At 38.9% G+C, this 24,445-nt stretch overlaps 1 protein-coding gene across 6 annotated transcripts in view; it reads right to left on the bottom strand.

Annotated features, from left to right (window-relative positions):
- Positions 1-24,445, bottom strand: part of LOC101691044 (ST18 C2H2C-type zinc finger transcription factor) — a 297,811-nt gene that overhangs the window by 40,543 nt on the left and 232,823 nt on the right. For all 6 annotated transcript variants that reach the window (XM_045075798.1, XM_004777517.3, XM_045075797.1 and 3 more), the window contains 6 exons: positions 16,912-17,703; positions 11,833-11,967; positions 10,027-10,117; positions 8,905-9,009; positions 6,702-6,895; positions 4,301-4,512 (listed from right to left, as the gene is read on the bottom strand). In XM_045075798.1, the coding sequence (XP_044931733.1) occupies positions 4,301-4,512; positions 6,702-6,895; positions 8,905-9,009; positions 10,027-10,117; positions 11,833-11,967; positions 16,912-17,703 (1,529 nt within the window). The remainder of the gene's footprint in view (positions 1-4,300; positions 4,513-6,701; positions 6,896-8,904; positions 9,010-10,026; positions 10,118-11,832; positions 11,968-16,911; positions 17,704-24,445) is intronic.

Raw genomic sequence — 24,445 nt, 5'->3', positions numbered from 1 at the left:
GATATCTTCTCTACAGAGTTTCTGGAAGGATTAAAAAGAATTAATATAAACAAAGTGCTTCTTTACAGTGCCTGACACTTTGTAGGTATTCAATAAGTGACAACTTATAATAAAACTAATTTGATTGGGTTTTCAAATGCTAAAAGAGACATCCCTATGCTACTGTATGCAGAGATAAAGAGAGAATTACTGAATATATACACACATATCAGTTGGTTCCTTGTGATCTCCGACCCAAGTCTCTCAGAACATTTCATTCAAAATATACGGTATAACCTGACATGATATTAAAGTTACTGAAAAAAGCTGCTTTTGGATTCTTACCATCCCAAGAGCCTTCAAGCTATTTCTGATATCCGGCAGCAAGGATGGTGAAGTGTTATCATGTTGTTTCTAGGCTTTATTCAAGCACAAAACAGACTTTGAACTTTAAACATTTCAAGCAAGTGTCAGTTTTTTGTTTTCTTTTAAGGCACACTGTGCATATGCTACTTTGTCTAAACAGGTGGGGAAAACACCAAAACAAACAACAGAATGCTTGGCAAGCAGAAATGATCAGGATAAAGATAGACCATGCGCGTGATCCTACCTCTGCTGCTGAGGGTAGGAGGAAGGGAGGAGACGGGGAGTGTCTCTGACACTGGCACGTGCTCTCAGGGGCCGGAGGACAGCCTTCAGTGCACCCAGCACACCCAGGATGCTCATTCTAAGCCGGCCGCCTGTTTCTACTGAATGCTGTGTTCATAGCAGCAGCAACGGTGGCCAGACGGAAGGGGGGAGGGTTTGAAGCTGTGGCCCATGAACGTTTTACAAACTCATATTAATTCCAAATTAAAATGAAGGACATTATACCAATTTTAGAACCAATAAAAATACTAGTTTCAAGAGAGGGCTCATACTTCAAATTACCCTAAACCATTATATTGATATTGATATTGATATATATTGATATTGATAAACCTAATATTGATATTACTAATTTTTTCTTCTGACTTGATTCCTCAGAGATACTTAAAGCAACATACAGGTGATTTTGGTGGTGTAGATGCATTGTGTAAATGTTGGATTGTATTTTAACAAATAAATAATTCTTCTTCACATCCACTTTGGGGATATGATGGACTCATTGGGGCAGTGGTGGGCGATGGTAGCACTGACTTTCTCAATTCGGTGTTGGGAAAGGGTCCATGAAGGACGTGCTTTAGTTTTGGGTAGACAGTCAGCTGGGGCTAGGAAACTTCGGAAAGAGAAGTGGAATATCCTTATTGTCCCACATTGTTTTTAGACTGTGTGGGAACTCAAAGTTATTTTGCCTCTCTGAAGACAGCCCCTGCTGCCATTATTCTCCATAAGAATAGGGATTTTCTAAATCATGTATTTACATTTCTCACTAAATGTGGACTCAGTTGCAGGTAGCACAGGAAGTATCTATATTAGCCCCAACAGGAGGATATGGAGGCCATTTAAAAACTTTGGCTTGATTTTAAAAACGTTGTGCCCACATGTGACAGCCTGATCTATAATTTGTTCTCCTACTGGGCTTTGTAAGAAATGTCAGAAAAACTCATTCCATCAAAGAAAGGACAGCATGGAGGCAGAAGGAAAATGAGAAATCTGCCCTCATTTCTCTGGGTTCTGATCAAAACCACCCATGCCTCCCCTGGACATTAGAAACATCACCTATGAAAACACAGTTCTTGACCTGGAATAACAATTTCTTTTTTTCTGCTTCAGCCAAAAACTCCTTGAAGGGACGGGTCTGTGGCAGCATCTAACATGTGTCTTGGGAAGTCCAAATCTCATAGACCATTTGGTGGGTAGAGCTAAGAGTCCATCTGCCAGAATATCTCTCTATACATCAAAAAAATGCTTCTACACTCAGCTGTAGAAGTCAATAGGGAAAATTCATACATCTCTATATTCTTCTTTCTAAATAAGGAGCTCAAGAGATCTATGGATTTTGGCTAGTGGAAATAAACATACTAACCAGCATGGAGGAAAAAATCAAATCATAGTGGGTAGAGAATCAGGCTAGTATTCAACAGGGGAAGATCATTTATATATAGTTAATCCTATATTAAGTGAAAGGCACAAAGGCAATGCAACACTGAATAGAAATGGCCTACACTGGGCACTGTTGGATCAGAGGCCATTTTTTCAGGGTTAATTACTTTGGCTTTTTCTCATTTTTGCTACAATAATTATTTTTTGTGGTTTTAGGAATTTATGAGGCTCTCTTTTATATTCAGAATATAAGATCCAGCTAGAACAGAATTCTGCAGATTGTTACAGTTGTGTGAGAATATGCGCCTGGAAGGAGGATTCTGCACAAAGTGACACTGTAGGGTGCCATATTTATCCTCTTTTAACCACCACTATGTCAAAGGAGATCATTTTGGTAGGAACATGACTTTTTAAACTGCTAATGTAACAAACTCCTTCTAAAAGTCTATTTGTACACTCTGTCTCTTCCATCCTCCTCCTCATGTCCACGATTTGGTTTCTGCAGTTCAGACTTGGGTTGGCTGTATGGAGGCCGAGACCCACAGGGCAGTTCCTGTCACCCTGGGCGGGAGTATCCGCTCCATAGAGCAACTCTGGCACACAGCATGCTCCCAATAGGAGTGTGAGAATAGATGCACAAGTCAATTACTTGGATTTTTAGAATGTGCCAACTTAACAGTCACGTTTCCGACCAGAAGGTATTCAGGAAAAGAACAGATCATATACTGATAAGGGAAAATACCCTCAATCTTTGGTCATCTTTGCTTGTTTCATTGTTTTGCTCCAGCAACTAAGAGAACATGAAAAATGTGAAGGTTAAGGGCAGAATTCCGAAAAACAAACAAACAAATCTACCTGTGCAGATAGAAAGCACTCATTACATAATCATTTGCTCAAATAATTTAAGTAGTGCTAATCATTATAATAGTGGTCCTTTTATTCTCAAAGGACAGCCTTAACAAACAAATCATATAAAGCGTAAGAAGGAAGATACTTTAGTATTACCCCAACTAGCTGCCTATTAGAATGTGCCTTTAAAAAGGAGGAATGTATTCAGGTTTTAACAAAATGAATAAAAATAAACTAAAGTAGCATTGCAAAGCACCCCAAATCATTCATTGATGTAAATAATTTCTGACCTGAATTCCTTTGAATTTGGAAAGGTGGGTATTTTCTTTATAATTTTCAGAGGATGCGTTTTTCTTTGTTTAAGAACCTCATTTGTTTAAAAATTGTTTTTGAGTGGTTTTTGGCCACCAACTCTTCCTGGGGCTTACTTGGCTCAGATTTGTCCAGAAGCTAATTCTGATTCTTCTGTCAAATGCTCTATGGCACCACATTCCCTGCTCTCCTGAAGGCCTGGCACAGCACAGGTGAGCAGCTGACCACACCAGGGATGGGGCCGTGCTTGCAGGGAAAAAGAGAGCTATCTACTCTAATCGCCTGAGTTTCAGGGTTAGGGTTTAACCCAGGAGATCTCCCACTTAAAGCAAGGGGAACATCTCCGGATAAGCCTGGGCACTTTATTTCAGTGGGCTTCAGCCATCTAGGTAGGAAAATGATTTCTTTTCACTGAGTCTTTTGTGTCGATGGGAGTTACAGGCTCTGGGTGAATGCGGTTGCAGCTTCTACCCTCCCTCTGAGGATCTGAGGATTGCTGCTACTCTGTAGCCTGATAAGCCTCTCCTCCTCATAAACTTTACAGAATTTGATTCTGGATTTGAATTACCTGAGTTCTCAAAAGTACCCCTGAACCATCTCTTGTTAACTTAACGTATCCACGTTTTATTCAGTGTCCTTTGAGAATACGGCAGCAACTGAGACTACCTTGCATCATAAAATCGTAATGTGTGCAATAAGAAAATCTCATGAGTCCATTTTGCAACTGTTTGACAAGCCACTGTGTGGTCAAACATTTCCTACCATCTTTGACTTGCAGACAGCAAAAAGCTTCCATTGTTCAGTTTGATTTTAACGGCATGCCTCTTTCTTGTGTGCCAAAGTCCCCAACACAAAGGTAGGTTTGATGTCTATAAACCTCCCCAGCCAGGCTCCATCACTCACTTCTCCCCAGGCTTTGGTATACCGCCTTCAAGAACAACACTCCTTCACTCCTTCTGGAAGCCACAAAACTCATCCTTGTCAATGCTCCTCTGAGTCTCTTCCTAAGACGAGGAAGGGATGTGCTTTAGGGATGGGGAGCGGCCTGGTAGTGAATGTGGTTAGGAACATGAAAGGCAGTTTATTCTCACGGTTCAGTCACTGGCCCACCCTCTGGGCTCTTGGACTGGCCTACCTTGGCATGCAGACTCTGTGGTTTGTTGGAGAGGATGTCTGCAGCTTCCCTGCAGCGGGTGGAAAGGTTCAGGATGGCAGCAGCTGCTGCTATGTGGGTGTCTTCACTGCATTGACCGTAGCTATAAGAGCTGGCACGGCACGGGCTCTGTGTGTGGCCGCCTGCACTAGGCAGTCGATTAGGAAATTTCCCTGGATTTGAAAAATGCTTTGCTGTTGAAGAGAGATTTGATTAGCAATTGCATGTACGTGTTTTAGTCATTAAATAGATTTGCTTTAGAGATATACCTTCTTACATGATACGTCAAGAATAAATTTAAACATGATCCATTATCCATTGGTACACTCAATGAAGGTTATTGAGATTGGTTTTCACAGACGTTCACAGATCGAATGATGTGATGGCTGGGGAAGAATGTCTATTCTCTTAATATTTTTCGTATTTATGCTTCTTATGGTAAAAACTTTATAACTAATGTTATGGGACAGGTGCACTGGCAGCATTCGTGGCAAAAATTATGGATTAAAACTACACTGGCAAAATCTGTCAGGGACTACAGAGGCTTAAGACTTGGACATCTATGAACTGTGTATGTGTGAAGACCAGTAATTCCAGTAGCAAAAAAAAAAAAAAAAAAAAAAGTGCACCCTTTCAACATTTGTTTTCACAATAACAATTTATATTTAGACATAGAATTGTATTTTTATTTTTATTATTTGATATACAGGTTTGTTTTGTGCTTAAACCAGCAGAAGTTGTTCTTAATGTCCGACCAAATGGAACTAAATAAATGGTAGAGCCTTTAATGAGCTAGCATTTTGAATATTTAGGTAGAACATGATAAGTAAAGGACAGAGAAAGTGTTCTCAGGATGAGCAGAAAGGCAATTTTAGTTATCAAGGCTGAGTTTCTGTTTTATGTTTTTGTTGTGGCAACAAGGCATTATGGAGAGAGAGAATTAACCATATTTCTCTTCACTCTGGGTGTTTGTAAACAATGCTCAAGGTTATGGGAGAAACACCCAAGATTTAAGTGGGATAATATGAAGAATTTAGTTATTTATTTTGCTGCAAATTTTGTTTACTGTAAACTTTGATCATTATTTTTCATGAAGCAATTTAAAACATTTCCAACCGTGATTCCTACAATTATAAAAATACAAAAATGTCACTGAATGTTTGCATTTTTAAACAATATCTATATTATATGAGTATGTAGAATGCCCTTAACTAGCTTCACTTGAATTAAACATATATGTATATGTGTATGCATATGTGTACATTTTATATATATATAAAATAGAAAACATTGTGTGCCTGTGCATATATAATTTTTCCCCAAATCTAACAGGTTGTTAATGTTATTTAGGCTGAGCCCTATTTTTAGTCAGAATAGATAGAATATATTTTGGAGTATAACATACTCCATTGTTAATAGGCCAACTCCTTTCAAGTATGTTTATCAGTGCTATGTTTTGTATAGCATCTAGTTCTTTGAAAGAAGTGACCAACATCACAGAATAAAGCCCATGTTATATGTTCCTAAAAGCACTCAGTGTAGGTCCAGAGGTATGAGATCAAAGGGATTCCATAGATTTGCATGTTGTGAAGAATCCATGGTCTATGGAGGACTCAATTTGAGGAATAATTTCACTTCTTATGATATCGTAAAGCAGGATTCATATCTGGGTTCATGATCACTTTCTCACCTTTTCATTAGACTATTCAAGGACTCTAAAACACTTGAAGAAATGTGTTAATAAAAACACCAAGTTGTATATATTATACCATCTTCGAGTTATGATTTTCTATACAGATGTGCTACCATTAGAGTATTAACACATTTTAAATGATTCATATTAATTCTTCAATATGTGGATAAACCTCTCCACTGTCACACATATTGCATCTATTGTAAAATCTTGATTTCTAAACCGTGAGTTTCTTCCAAGACCTTCACTTTTTCCTTTCAGTCTAAGTGCTTTTGCTGATTTAAGTACTACTTTAAGTAGTATTTCAATATTTTACCTGTTAAATTTCCATAATTTCAACATGGATCAAAATTACTGTATTGTGATGACTATAACAGTTGTTATTAATCCCAAACCCAGCTGAATGTAAATTAAATATTTCTTTAGAATTACTGTATTTTGATTCAACAATGGCATGATATTTGGAGAATAATTAATCCAGTAACTATTCACCATGTTCAGTTTAACTTTACGTAAAATCGATAATTCTGATCAAGTTATCACTTGATAACTTATTTTTATTTTACTGCACAATGTATTTTCTCTCCTTCTTGCAGTAAATAATGTATTCTAGATTTGAGTACATGCCTGCCCCCAAACACACATAGACAAGATGCATTTTGGGATTAAAGATTAGAATTTGAGGCTTACATTCAGGAAATGGTGGTGTTTTTCGTCCTTGACCTGTTTGCATGAGGGGACGTTTACCGAAAACCTGGGCATCGAAACTGGCATAATCGAATGGTACTTTTCCAAACTTCTCTTGTTCTTTTGACACCGTGGCTCTGGGAGAGGAGATGGCTTGTGATCGGAAATTGAATTCAATTTGTTTCACCAAGCTTGTCCTGAAGAAAGAGGGGAGAGTTCAAAAGAACTATGATGAAATTCTTAGTGAGCATATTAGCATCAGAATTTAAAGCAGATCCAATGTGTCATGCCTGTCAATACCCACGGAGACAGTGTACTGTGGAAAAGAGCTGGTCAGAGTATGATAAAAGAGAGTACTCTGTGCTAGGAGTGAAAGATGGGAGGCACCAAGGGTTCTGGATGTCTATGGCGAGGCTGCATGTTGGGGGTCTGTCTCCCATGGATAAAAGAGGAACGTGCAATTTTGCATTTGCCTTAAGCAGATACAATGAGCAGCAAGTATTTAATGTCTGTTAGCACTTCGAGTTCCACACAGAAAAACGCCATCTAACTATCATTAGGGCACTGACAAGGTGTGCCCGTTCTACATATTAAGACTATTAATCAGCCTGGTGGTGAAAAGTCACGTTTGTAGCTGGTGGGGAAGTGGCATTGTAGTCCATTCAAAAGAAGCGATGCTGACTCCCACTCTCCTTCAGCAGAGCTGACAGGAGCCTGACACCTAACAGGGGCAGCATACTCACCAGAAACCTCACTTCTGAATTGTGAATTTCTTAGGCTTTCCACCTTTTTTCCCTTTGTCTCAGTGTTTTTGCTGATACTTCGATATTTTATCTGTGAAACTGTTATCATTTCAATATGAATCAAAATTTTGTATCAGAATAGCTATCACATTTTGCAATAGAATTACCTTAATCCAAGCTATGAGTTAAATACTCCCTTACAACTTCTGTACTGGGATTAAACAAGGGCGTCATATTTGTGTAGCACCGATCCCAGTCAAGAAAAACACAAATATAGTCTAAGGGTCAATGAAGATAAACAAATATACTTTTCGGAATTTAGCAATATCTACAATACTTCTATGTTTTTCTTTTGTTTTCCACCAAAGAATGCCTGACTCATCAGAACATCAAGATTTCAATGGTATTTCTTGGATTACATAAAAAACATTTAAACTGCTACATAAATATATTTGAAAAAGCAGTTGATCTTATTATTAGATATGTAACTTGGTGTATAACCTTAAAATATCTTCATTCTAGTCTAAAACACATTTTTTAAGAAATTAGGGAAATAAGACTAAATGCTATTTCTATATTTGATAAATAACCTACTTATGGAGAATCTAGAGGATATGGCCATATTAACCAAGAAATTGTTGTTAAGATTTTTAATTGCTAGTTATTCAGTAATTCATGATCTTTGCTTGACATATGTTCTTCACTCATTTGCTTTTGACTCTTTAATTAAATCTCTAAGAGCACATATTAAGGGAAGCCATATCTTGAAAATGCTTCTAATAACAATGTTGCATTTCAGTGTCTCAGTAACAATGAAGATCTGGTCATCTGTTTTAATCCTGAAATAACTTTTCCTATCTATATGATTTATTATTAATAAATGTAAAACTTTACATTGTGTCATCACTTGTGGTTTATTATTTAAGTGTAAGTAAGGTCTTCCAAACTGCTGGAGATTGTGAAGTACCTGGGCAAAGAGGAGATATTTCATTAACACTTATCAATTCATGGAATGTATTTTTGTCTTAAAGAAATTATATGTGTAGCTGGAACAGAGGAATGAATATATAACACCACATATTTTGGGTGGGTGTGAGTGATTTATGAAGGCATTATCTACAGGGAGAAAGGTTAATCAATCATCAGGAGGGCTTACCTGACTAGTGGGATGGGTTGCATTTAGTGACACAGAATTTTGATTAATGTATGTTATACACTTTATTTCTTTTAGATTCATCCACATTGTGTTATCTTTACATATAGATTAATTTCATGTTAAGCTTCTCAGGGTCTAGCAGTTCACTTAAGTGAGAGTATGATTAACTGGACCAGCCTTTCAAATAGACATTGGTAGTTGTGAACGAAGGTCAGGCCATAGTGAACTGGCACATGAGGGGAGCTGGACGCATTGCATAGGGGCATGGCATGGGCAGACTACTAGGAACGTCATGGGAGGGTCATACCTGTGAACCTGGTCAGGACACTGCCCAGTTTTGGGTGAATCAAGCTGATTTTTGTCCTGGGACATTGCCAATTTTTCAGCTGCAGCAATTGGACAACCAGAAAGACTGTTTAAAAAAAATTAAAAAGGAGGATTTGAGTTAAAAAGATAAAGTAATTTGCTTTGGCATGTACCTCACAACATACTTGGTATGCATTAAATGTTAAGTCATATTAATAGTTCACTTAGCACCTTTCTCATGCTAATAGATCCCAAAAAAGATTTTGCAAACTACTATGTCAACATTTGCCCCCCAATCCCATCTAAGAAGTGATGAGTAACAAACTCATTTTTAAAAATCGGAAAATTATGTAAGGGAATTATTCTGAAAGTCTATAACATTTTAAGTAGAATGCACCCACTCCAATTACAATGTGCCCAGCTATAGATGTTAGCATGATAATTCTATGATTTATCTCAAGATTTAAATCAGTTTAAATTTGAAGTATAGAATATGAAGTTTTCTGGCAATATGCTTATGAGTTACATAGTATCTTGTGAGCACATAATAGATACACAGTATATATTTATATACCACACAATACATTTGTATGTAAATGCACATGTGTGTTTTAAATGAGTAGGAATCTCAATGTAATGAATCTCAATGAGATGAAATGATGTTTACCTTCCTCCTGGCTTATAGTCAGAACCACAGTAGATTGAAGCCCTTTTGGTAACTTGTTAATGTTTATTGGATGGGATCCAAGACAAACCCTACACAACTCTTTTCAGTTGTATAGGCTATGTATTCAAAATGGCTATGGTGAAGTTCCAGAGCAAGAAAGAACATGTTCTGTTTATATGATTATATGAATGTATAACTCTAGTGTTCAAATAGAACATTTTTTGTTGTTTGCCTGTCTGTTAAATGATAATTTCTCAGAAAGTAAAGTGTGGGTTTTTTTGTTTGTTTGTTTTTTACTCTGTACACATTGAGAATATTTCTTATCTATTTCAAGTGGTAACATATTTGATAGTGATCCAGAGATTTTGATGACAAAGTGTTAGTTCCTTATTTCCTCTGTGGGAAGTCTGTCTCACTTCTCTTCGTTAGGTAAGAGTAGCATCTCATCACAATTACCTCCGGTGGGTGTTGCGGTTGCTGTTCACATGCCCTCTTCCAGTGCATCCTGGGGTGGGACACTTGAGCACGTTTTCATGCATGGCAAGAACTGAGCACAAAAAATCACAAAAAGAAAAGAATAGTATACCATGCATACATAACATGCTAACAAACTGACTTCTCAACTTTGCCTTCATAAGAATTTGGTTATATAATTTGCCTTTCTTCCCCCCCATAAACGTTTGGGTTGAAATTAATGAGCACTCAAGAACTTCAAAAACTAAATTCAGCAGCGTGTTCAAGTTTTAGTTTCTCTAAATGTCATGTCATGGTTAACACTAGACTTAAATAAGACTATTCTGTTTGTATTCAACTTAAAATGAGAGGCTCATAACCTTCCTTTTATATTTATGTGCTTTTCCTTGGAAAAGTGGATGGAGAACACTATTTGTCAAGTAGTTCCTGTTAACTTTTCCCCACTGTGTGAACTTCTGAATATAGTGTTCTTTATTTTCTAAGAGATATTTCTTTGATTCTTGTCCATTGCTCCCCAATCCCCCCTGCACTGCCATTCAGTTATTGGTGGAAGAGCATGGTTGTGTGAACAACTCGGTAATCACTTTGAGGAACTGGTAATCTACTGGGACAGTACAGAACAGATTAGATGCACTGATTTGTAAAGCTGTGTTTTTGAGAAGGCTGATGCTGAGGCATTCACACCACTGTGGTTTGTATGACCCATGGGTGTTTCAATACGTAGGCTAAAGAAGTAGAGGATGTAACACATTGATACTTCAAAACTTAGAAGACAGCCCTTTCCTTCTCCTCTAGTTTCCTAGCTCACAGCAGGGCTGAGGGTAGAAAAGCCACCAATGTTTGCTCTTGCTCAGGGCCCTCTGCTACTGCAGGATGCCCTCAAAAGGCATGGCAGGCATCACAGGTTCTACACGGAATGGGGAGATGGGGAGTAGGGAGGACCCTGGTGATGAGGCTTTTTTTTTTTTTTTTAAGACTCCATGCCCAGTGTGGAGCCCAGCTCATGGCTTGAACTCACAACCTTGAGATCAAGACTTGAGCTGAGATCAATCGTTAGATGCTTAACCAACCAAACCACCCAATGCCCCTGGAAGGCACTTCTTATATTTAGATGATGCACTGAGGCCAAAACTGCTCCTGGGCTTAAGGAAGCCACACCTCTGGGTGAGAAAGGACTGCGCAGTCCACAGTTTTTTAACCATGGCTTTTTTATTTTCTGTATTCTGATGCTTTGTCATCTGGGCCCTGGCAAACCCTGAAAAGACTGCCCTTTCAAACAGTTTTTAAAGGCAAATCAACCAATTGTGAGTCCATGCCCAACTGCCTCTTTTATTAGACTCACACTCTCCATCTGCCAGGTATCAGACACCCATAGACAACCCTCAAGCTTTGGAGCCTACTGAGCGAATTCAAACTAGCCAGTCTTAAGACTGCTTACTTTGCTCCTTCCCATAGAAACCAGAAGTTCCCCCCATCCCTGGCCCCTGATGACCCTGATGCTCCCCTTTGTGGCCCTGCCTGCTGTGGCACACCCCCACCCTTCAGGAACTATAACAAATTCTCTTCGCAATGTCGGTTGTCTCCTGACCTACTGTCCTAACTGTACCCTCAGGTTTTCTATTAACACAATGATTTTAAACACCCAGCTAGATGGAAATTTTCTTGATACAGAAAGGAAACTTTATATTTTCATTCCGAATTCCACACTGGAGGAGAAAGAGGATAAGACCACGATGCTGTGGGGCACTAAGAAGAAGCCTACTGGTTTTAAGGATATGTCATACTCACTTTCCAGGGGAACCCGCACTTTATGGGGGCACCCCGAAAGGCTGCGGTGGTGGGGGTAGAGTCCTGTCACATGTCCCGTGCCATCGCACCCGGGGATAGGGCACTTGGTCTCCCTCTTTTCAGGCCTTGGTGAATCTACAGAGAAATTAAATCAAGAGATTCATCTGGCTCTTCTTTCCCTTCCCATTCACTCGAGTGGCCTTGCAGAGCGACATTCTCACTTCGCTCAGTTTTTACAGCATAAACATTCTTCTCACATTGCCTTGAATAAGACCCTCAACTAAGACCTGTGGAAGCATAAAAAATGTTTTCAATTTTCTTGGTTTTCTAAGCAAAGGCTGACACAGGGCAAGGGAGTGTTAAAATACAGAGATGGTTTTAAGTTGTCATATCACATATTGTAGTTAGTGTCTCATTATGAAAAGCGAACCCCACACCAGAGGCAGACGATGCCGAAGCTCCTGAAAAGGAAAGGAAAAAAAAAAAGGCAAGAAAGAAGAAAGAATGTATTTAAATTAAAACTATCTCTTATTGAAAGGGTCTCAAGAAAGCCAGATTCCAAATGATAAAACAAAGAAGTCACCCCATCTGAGAAGGGTTGCTCTGGTCGTGTTCCTACAGGTCTCTGGCCTTCTGTGGCCCTAAGGTTCCAGGTCCAAGCGCTACTCTGGCCAGAGTCAGGGAGTGAGTCAACAATGGCGTCTTTTTTTTTTTTTTTAAGAATTTATTTATTTATTTGACAGAGAGAAGTCACAAGTAGGCAGAGAGAGGGGGAAGCAGGCTCCCCGCTGAGCAGAGAGCCCGATGCGGGGCTCGATCCCAGGACCCTGAGATCATGACCCGAGCCAAAGGCAGAGGCTTTAACCCACTGAGCCACCCAGTGCCCCTCAACAATGGCATCTTATGCCATGCTCAGACAATGGGCCGTGCTGCAGAGGGACCAGATCCCCAAATCCCAATCCATCGCCACTTTGGATCGATCAGGAGAGGGTAGCTATGGAGAAGCAGCTTCATTTTACTCTGAATGCAGAAACTGAAAACTCAGGTGATAGGAACCTGGCAAGGAAGCATTCTAGGAAGAATGGAAGTGGGGTTGGCCTTGGGTGGTCTGTACCACCAAGAACATTGGGGTGGAGAAGGGGACCACAGGTGCCAGGAGGCAGAGAAAAGGGGCACTTTGTAACACTGCTAGCCAGGCTGCTGTGAGGCATTGACCTAGAGGGGGAGGTCCGAGCGTGAGCTGGGGTTTTAATCTTCCAGCCCACACTTTGCTGAGGGTTAGATGAAAGATTATATAAATTTGTAAAATAAACAAGGATTATCATGAATATCGGTGGGGTTAGAGCTACCACAGCAGAGGCCTTCTGCAGATATTTTCATACTTGTGACTGAGATAATAAACTGAAAACAGAAATGCATTTTTGGAGCCCAAATCACCTCCCTAACTTGTGCCTGGAATGATATACCAAACACTGGGACAATCTTGTGTCTCAGCACTGATGATCAGAGGAACCAGAATCACAATGGACATGGGAGCCTCAGAGAAAGGACCAGTGTGGAATGGAGGCTGGCCACAGGCTTCTCAGAACACGAAGTATCACGAATAATGAATCCACTTGATGCTGAGAGTGAAAATAAATATCTGTGTGATCCTGCCTTAGGAAAGCTGTCGGTGGTGGACTAGGGGGCAGAACCCTGCTGCGTGAGGATGTGGTGGGCCCATATGCTCCTGCTCCAAGCCTAGTACCGAGAGCAGAGCAATGTCGCAGGATGCGACAGCCGTCTCCAGGGTGGGATAGTGCGATGAGCAGACGTGCCTCTGTGATACCACGTCACCTCAGTTGTTGGATTATAAACAGTCCTGGGCAGATGGGCACAGCAGGTTGTATGTAATGCAATTATTTGGGGGCATGCTTTCACTAAAGGGGGAGGAGCCAAGGATTCTCCAACTTAGGCGCACACTGCCTGGGAGGGAAGGTCAGCAGAGAAAACTGGAAGTCGAAAGTGAGAAATGAACAGCCCAAAGATAAGGGTGCCTTAAGTATCAGACATTTATGTTTCATGAAAGGCAGGATTTAAATGCCATGGTATCGGGATTGTTCTGTCTTTTGCAAGAAACAAAGAGGAATATTAAGAGTTTTGACATGTTCTTTGACTTTTATGCTATATATTTTATTTAATCCAAAAATGTTGCTAATTTTGAAGTTGTTTTAGGCCTATAATATCTGTAGATGGAGAGTCAAAAATCCATGAAGTTTGATTCAGGTGACATTACCGTGGTTGACACTGCATATGAGAGGGAATTAGAAAAGAGGAAAAGCAGTGTGGGTTTTGATGCCCTTCCTCCCTTGGACCTGGTCCAGGTGAGGCCACATTTCTAAACCACATTGAAAGGTTTGGCGCTGTGCATTTCCCCTCCTTGCCACATTATTTGTCTATAGGAAGCCAGAGAGGGTGTGAGAGATAAGGCCAGGCTGGCACCTGACCAGGTGGGGTCCACTGACAGTCCATCATGCACGTTTGTCTGCAAGCCTTCTCTGCTGGGTGAAACAGATGCCATGAAATGCTCTGTGGGGCAGAACCTGTTTGCATGATAAGAAGGCAGAGCTTGAGTTCTCAGGTGACTCTCAGGCCTGGCTCTTCCTCTCCTTTTATTTTCTTTGCTGAATGCTGTATAATGAGAGTGACCTTATACTCTGGTGACCTTACATGTGGGTGTGCCTGAGACTATCTTATTCGCACCTGATACACTCCTGTGATTGTTTGTAGCACTCCCCTTTGCTCTTAAAGTGCCTTAGGCTGTATAATAAATTCTATGGTGACTCCATACACACTGTGACCTAAAATCTCACTAAATCTTAGTAGCAACAAGATAGCTGAACTTTTTACAAAATTTTTTTTTTAGAATTGTTGACTCTCTGCAGACTTGGGTAAAATGATACTTTAAAATGTTAGTGTTCTCTCCTTTAACAGCGGGGTCTCATGCCCAGGGTATATGGGAAATCAGGATAATATTGTGGAGATCATGAATCTCAGTTGGTATGATTATTTACCTAAGAGCATGGAATATACACCAGAGGAAGAAGCTGCTCATAAGCTACTGTGTCCCACATCTGGGATGAGAAAGAAGAAAGTCAATATCTAACTTGGACTCTGCAAGTACCTTCTAGATGAAGTTTATAGTTCCCATGCATTATGGGCCTTACCTCTTTTTGCCTGTCTTTCATACTAGTCTGGTCTGGACCTCTTGCAAAGATTTTAAACACTGCAAGGCAGGACCATGCCCCACACAATAAGATATATTATTGAATTAGCCAGCCTCGTTCATAATTCTTTAAACCTTATATCACCCATGTTTACAAACACAGATTCTATTGCCTTGCTGGTTTTTGAAAACAAAAAGTTTTAAGTTCTATAAAAATGACCAAAGGATTTCAGAATACTGTTATGCTGAAAATAAATAAATTTAATTATAAAAAAAAAATAAATGCAGCCACTGGAAAAAAAATAATAAAAAAATAAAAAAGTAAAAAAAAAAATGACCAAAGGATTGTCAAATATTTTAAGCTATGGCACAAAGAATTGAAGTTTCTCCAAACACTGAATTTCATGGAGCTAGAAGATATCATCAGTTGCAACATAGTGCCGCATTTTGTGTGTTAGCAAGCAAGAAAAAAACTACTGAAAATTAAATTATGGCATAACCTTTTGATTTCAGAGATGTTAAAATGGGAAAGCTGTGTATCTTAGAATGAATGTGAAATATAGTAGATGACAAATTACGACTTTGTAGGATTTGAGGTCAACTTTATCTATTTTTTTTTTTTTGGTTTTGTAGCCCATTAAAAAAAATAACAAATATGCAAGTTCAGCACGTTGCATATTAGTGGAGTATACAAAGCTCACAGTGGGTCCCGTCCCAAATCATACACTGCATTGATATTCTATCTTGATCCTAATCCTGGCAAGTGTGTTTGCATAGTATTATTATCTTGCTCCTCACTACATGACATTATTTTATTCTTTGTTTTGTTTTCTCAGCTCTGAGTTGCAAGATAATAATTGACAAGATTGCAGGTGAGTACTACAATAGACCCCAAATGACAAAATATACAGTTCATTTCTGCATAAATCTCAGAAAGCAGATCTTCCAAACCATAACTAACATATTATTCTTGTAAGCTTCTTGGGGACATGACCTTAATTTTCTCTAAGTTATTCTAATTCTGTGGTTCTTGGACTTCAAGGCACCCAAGAATCATCTGAAAAAGTGTGCTTTAAAAAAAGGCAAGTTCTGGAGCAGTAAGTCTGATAGGATCCTGGAAATACTCATCTTAAACAAGCCTTCTAGGCACTTGAGAACCACCATTTGGGAATTATCACCAGGCCCATCTGGTGTAAGACTCAGGGTGAGGGGAGGAGTAGCATTATAGGAGATAGGACATAATTTCACTAAAGTTGAGGAACAGTTTTAAGGCCTCCTCCAAGCACATTTATTCTTCTCATTTATGTTTGGACCAGATATTTGTAGCCCTGAGTTAGAGACCTGGTAAAAGCACAAGGCTTCTAAAGGCATTAGCATTCAGTTTTATCCTAAGAAAGATCAGAGCATCCTGTCCAATTTGCCAGTAGCTCAACATTATTTTGAAGCTCCTCCAAAGGAGTCAGATGATCCCCCAAAAAAAGTGGAAAAGAAAAATTAAATTTCTGGAATTGATTTGATTAATAAAATGATTTAAAATCCAAAAAGTACTAATGTCCCTCTAACATGTCCAATATAGTACTGTACAAATATTATATATTTTTAAAAAGCTGTCAAATTAAGAAAAAAGAGGCAATGATTCTTTTTTTCATGTGTAAAAACATCGCAAAACTGACCAAGCTCAATCTGAGAACAAGCTAGAGAGTAGACAGAGGGGAAAAAAAAAGATATTGTTATTTTACAATATGAATTGGCTTTTAAATTGCATCAAGTTGTCAAAAGCTATCTAGAAGTGATAATCAAATCTTACTAATTTTTCTTCCAACCCGCAAAGCAATTTTATTCCTAAAATAAATGCAAAAAAAAATGTGTCTTACGTTTATTGTTAAAGATTTGTCTTCCACCCATGTCAATAACTTTGGTTTGTCTCCTTTCCCCAGCAAGGTGTTCCAGTAGAAACCTGTCCAACTCTTTGTAGGTGTTATGGAAAACACAACCTCGCTCAGCTTGGAGAGCAATCGCCTGCTCCAGCAAACTCAAGTTCCCCTTCGCCTTCTCCAGGTCAACAGACTCTTCTGTCACGGCTGCCAGACACTCGTTATCATCTTCCTCCATCCCAGTGAATGAGGGCTGGGCTTTGCTGTCCAGCGGTTCCATAGGAGCATTCTGTGGGTCTCTCCTTTCAGTTTTAGAATCACACATACTTTCACAAGAGATAAACTTGTCACCTTCAGTTTTAATTTCAGGAACTTCCAATAGGTCTTTTCTGTTATCCACTAGAATATACTTTGGGACCCTGTGTGGTTTGGTTTCTTCAGAGAAGTTGGAGCCACTGTCCCAACCATTCTCTGCACTTTCAGAGTTACTTTCACTGTCATCCGAGGAGCAGAACCGAAGCTGGGAATCATCGATCTTTTCTTTTCCATCATCAGAATTAATCATAAAGCACTCATCAGCTTCATCACTCTCTGCTTTTAGAGACTGGATGCCACTGTCATTTAAATTCTCACTTATGGTCTGAACAGACACATTTTTTTCAAATTTCCCCAAGTGCATTAAAGATTTGACCACAAGCTCTTGATAGCAGCCATATCTGTCTTCCTTCCCATTGGAGTTTTCTTGTGCAGTCGAATGAAGGTTTTCATCCATAGGTTTTATCACAATTTCTTCTATGGAAAAAGAAAACCAATACTTAAAAAACAACAGCAAAAAATATTTTAAGAAAATTGCACCAATAAGTAGATGAGAGACAGATTTATTTATATATATTGAATTCAATATATATATGAATTGAATATGAATATATATGAGTTGAATATGAATATTCAATATCTATTGAATTCAAAATGAATTGAATTCAATATATATATTGAATATATATATTGAATAAATATATATAATTGAATATATATATTGAATAAATATATATAATTGAATATATACATTGAATATATATTGAATATATATTCAATATATATATTGAATTCAATTCATATTGAATATTGTATATTATTCAATTCATATTGAATATTATATATATATTTATATATATATACACATATATCATATATATGCATCATAAGTACAACATGTGATATATGGATTCTCTCAACTTTATAAACATTGAAGAGAAAAATATATATGAATGAATATGAAACAAAATAAAACAGACCTTAATGTTCTGAGAATTGCATTTAAAGAAGTGAGCTAGTAAAATTTTCAGCATTTTAACAGCTCATTGTTTCCAGGATACTGAAATAGATACTTAGCAATAACAGAATGCTGAATGTGAAATTGTTGTTACTGTACCTCTTATATTTGCAAATCCTAACCAACCAGAAGGAAATCAAATATGTATAATACTATGCATAAAGGAAACATCAAATTTCTCTGCTAGCATGGCAGCGTATTTTCAAAGCTTATTTGGTTTATGTTCACTGTCTCCACAGTTTCTCAAACATACTTTCAGATTTTATGGAATGTTAGTTAAAAGACAGAATACATCCACATACAGATGATAACTAAGAGAGTTATGAAGCTTTCAAGGTTTCCTGTCGACTTTCAGAACTGTCACACAGAAATTCCATGCCAAGGGAAATGCAAGTAAATGGGAGAATTAACATGATCAAATATCTTTTTTCAATTTTATTTATTTATTTATTTTTAAGGATTTTATTTATTTATTTGTTTGACAGAGAGAGATCACAAGTAGGCAGAGAGACAGGCAGAGAGAGAGAGGAGGAAGCAGGCTCCCTGCCGAGCAGAGAGCCTGATGCGGGACTTGATCCCAGGACCCTGAGATCACGACCTGAGCTGAAGGCAGAGGCTTAACCCACTGAGCCACCCAGGTGTCCCCAAATATCTTTTTTTTTAAAGAATTATTTATTTGTTTATTTATTTGAGAGAGAGAAAAGAGAGACTGAGGGAGAGATTGAGAGCAGAGGGTAAGAATCTCCAGCAGACTCTGTGCTGGGTGCAGAGACCACCGTGGGGCTTGATCTCAGGACCCTGAGATCATGACCTGAGATGAAATCAGGAAGTTGGAAGCTTAACCAACTGAGCCACCCAGGCTTTCCAGCATGGTCAAATACATAAAATAGTGACACATTTTCTGGCCTGGTACATGCATTCATTTGCATAAGAAGGCAATGAGATGAGAGATGGAGATGGCCAAGTATGTAGAACATCAACGAATTGTTTTCAGTAGCCGGCTGACTGGAGTCTTGACATTCAGAGAGCCTTGGGACTAAGAGCAGGTCTCCACATGCCAGTCTGTCCAGAACAGTCCACTGGATCTGTCCCAGTCCAGTTATCAGTGTCATCCCCTTCATCCTTGGCAGTGGCCCAGCTGCAGTGACAGTATGTGTATGTATAGTCATATGTATATGTATCGTATGCATGCATGTGTGTATACGTGCACACACACACGTATTATATCTATATATATAATATATACGCACACACACACATATATACATGTGTATATGTGTGTATGTGTGTGTATATATATATTTATATATGTATATATGCTTATATATTTGTATATGTATATATATAAATAAATGATAGCCTACCCAAGCCTGCACCCAATTAACGGTACAATTCAGGGTGCAGATCTGCTAGTGTTCCAGCCCTGACTTAGCATGCATGGTGATCAGGGGAGCATACATGCGGCTGTGAAATGCACCAGACAATCCAGCAATGGTCCCCTTAAATATTCAGTCAGAAAAAAGAAGAAGGAGAAGAAGAAGCACAAAAAGAAGAAGGAGGAGGAGGAGGTGGAGGAGAAGGAGGAGAAGGACCATTTCTGTGTCTCTGAAGGCAGAATGGAGGACGGGCAACACAAAATAATAAGCCCCCTTAAAGACTGTGAAAGACACCAAGTGAAGTGCATTCTGTGTTAATAAACATCTTTGGAGGGAAGAAAAGGACAGCCATCCTGCGTGATGGCTGCAGGAGAGGGTTTCTGTGGAGGAGACAATGTGCCTTTTTTGGTCTCATTTAATTTTTTATAAACATTGTCTCTGACAAGGACACTCAAAAATACATCTCCATCATCTTCCTTTCTGGTAATTATCTCCCTAAATCAACACTGGACTGCCAGGATCAAGTAAATATTGCCATAGTAACTAAAAGCATTTTTGGATGAAGGGAAGAATTTAGTCACAACACTAGCCCCTTTAAATAATGCTGATTATAGGGTGCAGTCTTTTGTTGGGATCTATTCAACATAAACTGAAAAATTTAACATTTTACTTCCTAGAAAAGAGGCTGGGTAAACAAGCACATCACATTTGATAGGATGGTCTTTTCCCTTCTGAATTCATATCAGAGGAATTCCAGGTTTAAATAATATATTAAACATAGTCTAAAATGCAAATGAAGTTTTTCTCAATAACACGGTTGGCTATTAGGAGAAAGTGTAAAGGGTTATGATAATTTTAAAGTATTATGAACTACAGAAAACAAATAAAAAGCATTTTCAGTGAATATGCTCAATTCATTGAACTATTCTCTCACTCCACTTAACTACCCACATGTGTACAATAATGATTTATAGACATTATACCTAATTATGCATATTTGGGCTGTGTTAGAGTGCTAACAAAAGCTCTAGAAAGCAACAATTACCTCTGTTGCTTAGCTACATAGTTTAAAATATTCCTATTAAGTGCAGATCACCAGAGAGGCGGGAGTGACAAAAACGCACATGTGCAGGACAATGCGTTTCCCTGTGCTGCTGCCAACTGCTAGCATTTTGGGTCATTTCCAGTTTACATAATTGTTTGGTTCAACTGTTTGTTATATGCTAAAAGAAAATATTTATTAATTATTCTTCAGAAAGAGAGGAGTCCTGCCGATGGAGGTGCCTACGTGCATCATACGAGATGGTTTCCAGGGATGTTCCGCAAATCTGCAAACCAACTTTCCATATACCTACCCCTCTCTGGCTTTCACTGTCATTAGAAAAAAAAAAAAAAAAGTTGAGTTAGCTTTTGAATCTGACAGATCTGTGCCGAGGTTCTTGTTTCTCCTTACTCTGTAATGGGCTGCCTACGTGTTTATGTTAGTGTGTTTTTATTTTCATGGGTGGCTCGGTGATTCATTTGGTACCTTTATCATTGAAACAACTAACTGGTTTGATTCCGGGCTTGCGTGCTCATGTCTGCTCAAACCCCAAAGGCATCCTTGACCTTTCTGAACCCTGTGTCTTCATTTACATGGTGAGACACGTTGCAGAATTTACACGCGAGAGCACGCAAAGCAGGTGCCACACAACAGGTGTTTGGTAAATCACGGCTGTCTTCTCCCTTCCGCAGATACACATTCAGAGCACAGCAACGGCAGACAGGCGGTACAAGGGAGCCTCTACATAAATGAGGCAGGGCTTGTGTTCTGCTTAGAATAAGCAGTGAAACTGATCCCTGAGAGAGGGCACAGCCCAGTGTGAAGGAGGCTCGGCCAGTTTACCACCTATGCCATGCAGGATACGGAGCTGCTCATCAACAGCCTTCAGAAACTTCAAAGCCCAGTGCACAATGTGGAGGGAAAACCACGATGGGTTTGAGGTCCAGAGACTAGGGCCAAACTGCTGGCTCAGCACCACCTGCCTGTGTGACCCTGGGGCAGGTCTGTGTCTCTGAGTCCTGGTTCCTCATCATTTAAATGAGGACGATCCAGTGACATCCTAGGACAATAAACTGTTATGCTCCTGGCATGGTGTTCAGTTCTTTATTGCATTTAATCTTTACAGTAATGACAAGAAAGGGGCTTTCTGCTCAATTTTACAGAAGGGAAATGATTTTCTAAGGGGCTAGGGGCTTGCTCAAGATCACACAGCTAGCCAGAGGTGGCGGGGGTGGAGGTGGGGGCTGACATCCAGATCCAGGGCCATCCCTCTACAATAAGCTACCCATAATCCCACAGCCCAGGAAGCTCATATTTCTCAACTTGTGCTTATAAAACACAGCAACCCTTAGGAGAAACTGTTCAGAATACTAATAATCTATTATTTTCCCAAGTTTGGTTACTTTCAAGGGTGAATTTACAGGAAGATACTAAAATACAATTGTCACCTGACTTTTGATAAAAAAAAAACAATGACTTCTAAATTATAAATAAAATACATAAAAATGAATAAGCAGCAATAACAAGACAAAAATTAACAAGTACCCACGTCTTGGCTATCTCCGTATAACAGTGTAGGTCAGAAAATTCCTTGGGCACACTCCCTGGGGACACAGAGAGTTGGATGTTTACCTAGCACACACCTTTCTCCTCCTGAAAGTATTTCAAAGGGTGGGGCAGGGGGAGGGGCCAGAGCTGGATGACACCTTCTGTGACATGAAGTAAAAAAAAAAAAAAAAAAAGTTTTTGCCTGATATGAAAAATTTCACATTTGTTTATTTGCTTGAAACCAAAGTCTCTACTTTAAGGGGTCTGGTAATCCTAGAGAACATATGCTAATGACGCTCACATTATCTCTCAGATGTTCTGCCTCAAAACAACTTTAAAAATTCCTCTGAAAATCACAAGTTTGGAGTTTGACTCCTTTAATATAACTGGATTTTATTTTAATTGGATTTTAGTTCTCTTTCTGGAACTATCAAAGTTATTTGTATGGATATATTAGTTTTCCAGGTCTCGACTATGTAAATCTTGCTAAGAATTAAAGCCCTAGAAAAATGAATCATTCTTTCAGAATTCTAAAATCATAGTGGTTTATCTCTTATTTGTGTTTCGTTGAGAGATAAGATGTGTTAAAATGATCATTTCAGCCCCTAGAGCTCCTACAGTTGTGACAGATTTCCCTGAGTCATGACTGTGAGCTTAGAAACTGAGGAAGGACACCACACACATGGCTAATCTCACTTCCAGGCAATTCTTCTTTTCCTTGTCAGCATTGGGAAAGCACACGCTTGTCCTACTGCCTGGTAGTACTTTGCAAACTCATCTTCTCTTTGCCCCAGTGAAGAAGGTATATCTGTAATGTTTGTCCACATTCTCTTCATCACCATTAATGCGTACCTGCAGTTCTTTGAAAGACACCAGTTGAGGGCTTGAGACATTATTTTGCTATTAAATGGATTCAAGCCCAGGAATTAAAGCCTTCCTAAGCATTGCCCCCTTATTCATCATCTGAACCACCTGCTGAAGGCACAACTGGGCACACACCTGCAAGGTAAAGGCCTCGGGGACCCAGAGTAAATGAGATGACCGGTGAAAACCCCCCTTTCCTTCTGGAGGAACTTGCTCAGAGGTCTGAAAACAACTGAAGATTCTTTAAGCTGGGGGTAGGAGCATCTGTGACCTGTCATTTCTGGAAACGTAACTTTATGATTGGATATTATAGAATGCCGCCCTCACTACTTTCGGAAAGTAGTCAGAGCACGGGAGGATTGGAATATGGAACACGGTTAGCTGGGAAATAATTATTTTGCTTATCCTTCAATTGTTTCCTAATTATCTTCTTTTCAAAACCTACAAGCTGCATTACCTTAAGCATTAAATCTCTTTGGTCTTCAATGATCTCATCTGTAAAATTGGGACCATAATCATGCATACCTCATGTCATTGTTGGGTGGATTAAGTGATACAATTTATGTGCCTGGAATATATTAAGCATTAAAAATAATGGCCACTACCACTACAATTTCAGCATATTCATTATTAATAGTGCTTCCAGTGCTAAATATGAAAATAGATAACATTTGTGAACCTGCAAATATTTACCCATCAGTGCTTCTAACTGAATGTTTCACTGAGTACATTTTGACAGAATATTTTCTTGGTGGATACTGGGCATCTATGATGATCACACAACTAACATAAAAGGCAGGAAATCAGGGGGCAGATATAGTCCTTGTCCTCATGGCACTTACAAGAGTGGGTTGGTGTAAAAGATGCCCATTAAAAAAAAAAAAAACACACAGTTGGTGAGTTAATGTCAACTAGATGAATTTTATAGCTCGAGTCTAACCACATCGATTCAAGGACCCTCCCTAATACTAGATTCAACCTACAGCTTTCATAAATCAACAAAAAGCGGACCAGCTCAAGGAAACAAGATGAGTCAAGGCTCATTATAATTTACAGATGAACGATGAGGCTTTAAGCCATCAGGTAAATACAGAGAATCCAGGACATTTGCTTAAACACTGTCAAATCAGTACACAACTTTGTTTTCACTGCAGAATCTCAAACTACTTGCCAGCTAGGATTACTGAAGATCTGATGGTTGTGTCCTGAATTTGCTTTGTAAAAGTATGCTTTTACATCTTTTCTAGAAATCCCTATTGCGTCACTTTAATTCTGTCTGTAATAGATACTTATGATCTAAGAGCTCTTTGCCTATGGCTTGTAAAATACATACTTCTTTTCAAATGACATCATATTTAGTATATTTTGATT

The sequence above is a fragment of the Mustela putorius genome, unplaced genomic scaffold, assembly GCF_011764305.1.
Source record: "Mustela putorius furo isolate JIRA1106 unplaced genomic scaffold, ASM1176430v1.1 tig00000151_pilon_pilon_pilon, whole genome shotgun sequence".
Lineage (NCBI taxonomy): Eukaryota > Metazoa > Chordata > Mammalia > Carnivora > Mustelidae > Mustela > Mustela putorius.
The sequence above is the reverse complement of the archived record's forward strand: the minus strand, read 5'-3'. Positions and strand labels throughout refer to the sequence as shown.